Source organism: Drosophila busckii, chromosome 3R, assembly GCF_011750605.1.
Source record: "Drosophila busckii strain San Diego stock center, stock number 13000-0081.31 chromosome 3R, ASM1175060v1, whole genome shotgun sequence".
NCBI lineage: Eukaryota > Metazoa > Arthropoda > Insecta > Diptera > Drosophilidae > Drosophila > Drosophila busckii.
The window spans coordinates 20,242,870-20,248,874 of record NC_046607.1 but is presented as its reverse complement, the minus strand read 5'-3'; the positions used below and the strand labels follow the sequence as shown (position 1 = coordinate 20,248,874).

Sequence of the window (6,005 nt, the reverse complement as noted above, 5' to 3'; positions counted from 1 at the left end):
TACACCCTGCTTAGTAATCTATTAGTCCAGTGCTATTCTGAGGTCATCTTAGCGTTGATAAACTGCAAATCGAGCGCAGCTTAAACAGGCCAAGAACAGGGCAATCATTTGAGCAACTAAATGCAACAACTAATGCTGCAAGCTGAAAATTTATATGCTACCTGAGACAGCTGCATACCTGTTGCTTTGTTTTGTGTTGTAGCCTGGCTAACGCTTGTTGCAGCTATCCCAAATAGACACCCTGTATGCTAGGTATATAGCTTGAGACGCTAGACATTTTATTTGCTTTTGCCAGCAGTCAGTTTCATTTTGTACAGCCAAAGGCAAAGGTTGAACTAAAAAAATGCGCTGCTTGCTGCTGCTGATAAGTGCGCTGCTCTTAATACAGAGCAGCCTGGCTGAGAACAAGGTATCCTGCAAGGACGAACATGGCGTTGATGTAGATTGGTGAGCAGCTTTAAATTTATATTGAATTTAGACTAAACTAATCTTTGCTTTAGGTGGTACATTTATAAGCTGCCCAAGCATTATGCTAATGTAAATGCCAAGCCTGGACAGGATGTAACAGGACAACGCTATTTGTATGTAACCAGCGCTAGTTACGATCAATGGACGCTTTCGGGACGTCGCATGGGCGACTCCAACTCCATGGTGGCTTCCACTCTAAATCCTTTGTATACAGATGAGCAGCATGTGCTGCTGGCTGCTTACAACGATGAGTTTCCCAATGGCACAGTGTCCAGCACTGGTGGACATGCTAAGGGCGTAGTTGCTACCGATGGCGTCACTGGTGTTTGGCTGGTGCATTCTGTGCCCAAGTTTCCAACTGTGCCGCAGTACAGTTATCCCACCTCGGGTGAGCAATATGGTCAAAGTTTGCTCTGCATGACACTCGATGTAGCGGGCGTGGAGAAAGTGGGTGAACTGCTGGTGTACAATGAGCCACATTTCTACTACGAGCGCAATCCGCTGCTTAAGGCAAGCGAACTGTTTCCCAGTTTGCAGCGTGCGCTGAAGCGTCAATGGCGCACTGAATCACCCTATCAAAAGGAAATCGAAGTGCACACCTTGGATGGCAAGCAATTCCGCATGTTTGGCAAAAGTCCACGCGCCAACATCGAACTGTACCAGGATATGGTTGCTCCAGCGCTCAATGTTAATCTCTTTGTGGAGGCTTGGCGTGATGGTGCTGGCAATTTGCCTGATAGCTGCGATAAGTCCACCAAGGTGTTCAATGTGCAGGACATTGCTAATCCCGAGTATTTGGTGGACTTTAAGACCACCGCTGATCATTCCAAGTGGGCTGTCTCTGAGGAAACGGGCATTAAGCTGCATCGCTGGCGTATTGGTGGCGGCGATTGGATTTGCATTGGCGACATCAATCGCCAGCAGTCACAGCAACATCGCGGCGGCGGCACCGTTTGCCACAAAAGCTCGCGCGTCTCTGATCTCTATCGCAAGCTGGTGGCTAACTTTGAAAAATGCGCCTAATGAAATCATAAATAAAATTGCATAAACGAATTGTTGCATTTTTTATAAAAATTAAACTTGTTAAGCGTCGACAAATATAAAGATTTTCTCTTGTATATTTTTTAAAATTAAGAAGCAAGTTTCTAATTTCCAAAAAGCTGCAAATCTTTAGTTTATTTCAAGTGCTTGTGTCTATTGTTCAGTTAATTACTTGTATAGCTTTGATTAGCTACATAGTTCAAAACACTGTTACTAATCTATTAAATTAATAAATCTACTGTGAGGTCAGCGCAGCATTGATAAACAGCAAATTAATTTCATTTTATTATAAGCACGAACAATAGATGGCTGTACACAGCGCCATCTAGCGCAATGCTTAAGCATTTGCTAACGATTAATATCGAGTTGATTTTCGCTACGTATCGAGCAGCTGCAGCGCTCTCTTTCGCACACATGCACAGTAGTTAAAAGAACAACAATATCCAAAAGATACAAGCACCAACTGCAGCTGGCAAACAAATTTTAGAGTTTGTATTAACAATAAAATACAAAATTAACAATGTTTTGTTGTTTACGCACGTGCCTTAATGGCGCACAGCTGCGCAAGCCAAACATAAATGGAAATCGCTACAGAGAGCCCGAAGTGCATTTGGATGCGGCGCATATGGGTGAGTTTGGTTGTGAATAAATGAGTGAATTTATATACATATATTGCTTGCAGGTCCGGATGTTATATTGCTGTCGCATCAGCTGCGTGTTACAGGCTCCGGTGGCGTGCTGGCTACAGCGCCTTTGGTGCAGTCCAAGTCTTACTTTGAGGTGAAGATACAACAAAGCGGCATTTGGTCTATAGGGCTGGCCACACGCCAAGCGGATTTAACACGCAAATGGGGTGGCGGTGAGCGTGAGTCCTGGTGCCTGTGCTCCGACAATGCTACACGCCACAACGATGAGGAGTATCGTCCAGTGGTGGCCAATTGCCAGCAGCCTACAAAGTCCAATGCAGTTACAACCACTGCCAATGGCATTTTGAACAACAGCGCAGCAGCCGCAGCGGGCCTTATAGCCATAGAAGATTTGCAGGAGGATTTGCTAATGACTACAGGTGTGGACAGCAATCTAAGCGAGCTAAATGCTGTGCCAGGTCTTATTTCCACACCACAGCGTGACTTTCCCGATGAGGGCGACATCGTTGGCGTTGCTTTTGATCATATAGAGCTAAATTTCTATTTCAATGGCAAGCATCTGGAGGTGCCATTTCGCAATGTGCGTGCTCCAGCGCTGTTTCCCGTTATCTATGGTGAGTTGCTCATATATTCAAACTCTTCCATGACTTAAACTCCTCCATTTACAGTTGGCAATGGCGCCATTTTGGACATTATACTGGACAACTTTACGCATGGTCCACCCTCAGGCTTCGAGCGCATTTTGCTGGAGCAGTCCTTACTTTAAATTATGCAGCCTTCAAAGTGTATAAAGCATTCTAGTCCTGCATACAAACAAATTCAACTCCATATATTAAGTTCTCTTTGCCAGTTTAGCACAGCCAAAAGTTAACGCCTTTGTAAATTGTAAATTGAACGTAGCTAGATCTCGCGATTGCTTTGTATTATACACATACTTATTTATATATTCAAATTATATACTACATTCCAACACGTTATTGGACCACTTTACCAGCACGAGCACGGCAAGACCTTACTAACTATACCTATAAGCCACATATACTGTATCTATATCTATATGTATATTTAACTATAACTAAATCGCTTTTGACAACCGACTTATCCGCGCGCGGACAATAATGAATGTTATATGTATGTTGTTCTTGTATTGTGCGTAACTTATTTAAATTATATGTAAACAAAGACATTATTAATAAACCAGGAGTCGCAATCATTATAAACCTTATTATATAAATTACTGCAATTTTTTGTGTTTTTTCTTCAATTTAGTTTTGAATATGAATTCTAATATTATTTATGAAGCATAAAACTCCAAAACTGCAAAATTATTAAATTATTCATATATTTTCTAATATTAAATTATTTATAATTAGCTAGCAATTTTATATTATTTCTGGAGTGCAGCTTAGTAATTCTTTTATGATCAGCATTGAAAAAAATATAGAAATAGAAGAAATTGTGGCAATAAATAAATTGTACATATATTAATTTTGTTATTAATTTTTTTCTAGCTGCATTAAAAGCTTGAGCTTAAATAAAATGCTAATTATTTACGCTTGCTGTTGATTTTTAGCTTGTCATTAAAATTATTTCTGAAATTTTAACAAAATTCACATGAAATTTTTACTTTTAAGTTTTAAATTTGGTACAGATGGCCGGCAAGGGCGAAATAATACAGATACATATAGGACAGGCGGGCGTGCAGATAGCGAATGCCTGCTGGGAGCTCTACTGCCTGGAGCATGGCATCATGGCCAATGGCAGATGCATGACGCAGCCCAGCGATGATTCATTTTTGACTTTCTTTGAGTTTAGCGGTCATGAGCCGTGTGTGCAGCCGCGTCTTGTTATGGTGGATACGGAGCCCACTGTTATAGGTGGGTTAAGCTATAAGCAATACAAGTCTATGTGCATAATATTTGTTTGCAGATGAAATACGCACTGGCGCTTATCGCAATTTGTTTCATCCGGAAACCTTAATCACTGGCAAGGACGACAGCGGCAGCAACTTTTCCAGAGGCTATCATCTAATGGCTAGTGATCTGCTGGATCGTACTATGAATGCCATAAGAAGAGTAGCAGATCGTTGTCGCAGTCTGCGTGGTTTTCTAGTATTTCGCGCTATAGGCGGCGGCACTGGCTCTGGACTGGGCACGCGCATTATGGAGAAGCTAGTGGAGGACTTTGGCAAGAAAATGACAGTTATAGAATTTCTGGTGTATCCATCGCCTTCGTAAGTGCTGAAAGTCCAGCCAAAGTTTCAATTCTCAGCTGTTCTCTTTAGCATCTCCCCTGTTATAGTGGAGCCCTACAATGCGCTGCTCTCCACACACTTCAGCATGGACTATGCCGATGTTAGCTTCATTGTAGACAACGAGGCGCTCTATGACATATGCGCCAATACTTTAAATGTGCCCGCACCCACTTACACCAATCTAAATCGTATTATAGGTCAAGTGGTTGCCGCATTTACCGCTTCACAGCGCTTTGCTGGACCCTCCAGCGTGGGTTTCCAGGAGCTGCAAACCAATCTTGTGCCCTATCCACGCATACACTATCCGCTGCTCAACTATGCTCCACTCGTGCCCATTACACACTCGCAGTTTGTCAACATGAGCACGGCACAGCTCACCGGACAATGTTTCCAGATGAGCAATCAAATGGTGCGCTGCAATCCTGCGCATGGCAAATACATGGCCTGCGTGCTGCTTTATCGCGGCGAGGTGGCACCCAATGAGATCAATACAGCGCTGGAGAACATTAAGCGCACCAAATCCTTTAAATTTGTCAATTGGTCGCCAACGGGCTTTAAAATCGGTGTAAGCAGCATGCCGCCAGTTTATGTGCCCAATGGTGATTTGGCGCCCACCAATCGCGCCTGCGTTGCTATATCCAATAATACGAATATACGCATCGCCTGGTGTCGTTTGGTCAACAAGTTCGATAAGCTTTATCAGCGACGCGCCTTTGTGTATCACTATGTGGGCGAGGGACTGGAGGAGGGCAACTTCAATGAGGCTTCGGAGAATATATGCCAGCTGGTGCACGATTACCTGGAGGTGGATGCCTCTGGTGGCGCCTCGCCGCAGCGCGACTCTGATGCCGACGACTGAGCCTCTGTACTTTGCTTATTTTGTAGTCTTTTCTTTTTTGAATAAATTCCAAAATTTGTAGTGTTGAATATTTAAGGTAATTGCAGTGCAATTGCCGACTCGATGACTTTATAAATTTGGACGTTAAACGCACGCGCAGTTAAAGGTTATTTTGTCAGCACTTTGGGTAATCATCAAGCAGAGCAGAAGAGTTTGAAAAATGTAGAACGAAGACTAAATGCGCTTTAGAGTTTGTCTTTTGAGCTTAATCGTCTTATCGAACTATATTTCCCACCTGAACTCTTAATAAATCTTTAAGCTCTAAGTCCCAACCGCTCAAATTTTTAAAAATCGCTGCCCATTCTTTGGTACATTTGGAAGTAATTCCAGTTTCTCTTTTTGTCCCACTACATAGTCAATATGCTCTTCATTTTAGAGCATAAAAACCGTTGGCTAAATTAAGTATTTATGCTTGGCTAAAACAAACATTGACCCAGCCTCGCAAATGGTTGCGTTGCTTGACCTCAGCGAGCGCCCCCAAAAAGGAACAATGGCTTTAAGTGGGCGTGGCAGCATTGAGCTGCTGAACCTATAATTAAAATGATCGCCTGGCAAAGGGTTTAGCACGTAGCGAGGCAAAAGTCGCGCTTATCGCGATCGCACCCAGGGCAAGGTCTCTCTGGTTTCTCTCTCTCTCTCTCCCTCGCTCTCCCTCGCTCTCTTGGGAGCAGCGTAACGTGACTTACGCACGATTATC

General features: G+C 43.1%; 3 protein-coding genes across 3 annotated transcripts; all 3 read left to right on the top strand.

The window, feature by feature from the left end:
- The first annotated feature begins 307 nt into the window (after positions 1–307).
- LOC108602200 (plancitoxin-1) lies at positions 308–1,521 on the top strand. The gene is made up of 2 exons (XM_017990249.1): positions 308–447; positions 501–1,521. Exons 1-2 carry the CDS (start codon positions 344–346, stop codon positions 1,489–1,491), a joined length of 1,095 nt encoding a protein of 364 aa, XP_017845738.1. The 5' UTR covers positions 308–343; the 3' UTR covers positions 1,492–1,521.
- A 431-nt stretch (positions 1,522–1,952) lies between these two features.
- Positions 1,953–3,376, top strand: LOC108602253 (SPRY domain-containing protein 7). Its single transcript, XM_017990306.1, has 3 exons — positions 1,953–2,138; positions 2,192–2,770; positions 2,825–3,376. Exons 1-3 carry the CDS (start codon positions 2,030–2,032, stop codon positions 2,920–2,922), a joined length of 786 nt encoding a protein of 261 aa, XP_017845795.1. The 5' UTR covers positions 1,953–2,029; the 3' UTR covers positions 2,923–3,376.
- A 372-nt stretch (positions 3,377–3,748) lies between these two features.
- LOC108602213 (tubulin alpha-3 chain) lies at positions 3,749–5,353 on the top strand. The gene is made up of 3 exons (XM_017990260.2): positions 3,749–4,033; positions 4,086–4,389; positions 4,441–5,353. Exons 1-3 carry the CDS (start codon positions 3,808–3,810, stop codon positions 5,267–5,269), a joined length of 1,359 nt encoding a protein of 452 aa, XP_017845749.1. The 5' UTR covers positions 3,749–3,807; the 3' UTR covers positions 5,270–5,353.
- The last annotated feature ends 652 nt before the right edge of the window (positions 5,354–6,005 follow it).

Bases quoted from the DNA above. Each gene is read 5' to 3' on its own strand.
- LOC108602200 (XM_017990249.1), top strand. From the start codon at position 344: ATGCGCTGCTTGCTGCTGCTGATAAGTGCGCTGCTCTTAATACAGAGC. The intron at 448-500 runs GTGAGCAGCTTT...TCTTTGCTTTAG, and splicing joins CATGGCGTTGATGTAGATTG to GTGGTACATTTATAAGCTGC.
- LOC108602253 (XM_017990306.1), top strand. From the start codon at position 2,030: ATGTTTTGTTGTTTACGCACGTGCCTTAATGGCGCACAGCTGCGCAAG. The intron at 2,139-2,191 runs GTGAGTTTGGTT...TATTGCTTGCAG, and splicing joins TTTGGATGCGGCGCATATGG to GTCCGGATGTTATATTGCTG. The intron at 2,771-2,824 runs GTGAGTTGCTCA...CTCCATTTACAG, and splicing joins GCTGTTTCCCGTTATCTATG to TTGGCAATGGCGCCATTTTG.
- LOC108602213 (XM_017990260.2), top strand. From the start codon at position 3,808: ATGGCCGGCAAGGGCGAAATAATACAGATACATATAGGACAGGCGGGC. The intron at 4,034-4,085 runs GTGGGTTAAGCT...ATTTGTTTGCAG, and splicing joins TACGGAGCCCACTGTTATAG to ATGAAATACGCACTGGCGCT. The intron at 4,390-4,440 runs GTAAGTGCTGAA...TGTTCTCTTTAG, and splicing joins CTGGTGTATCCATCGCCTTC to CATCTCCCCTGTTATAGTGG.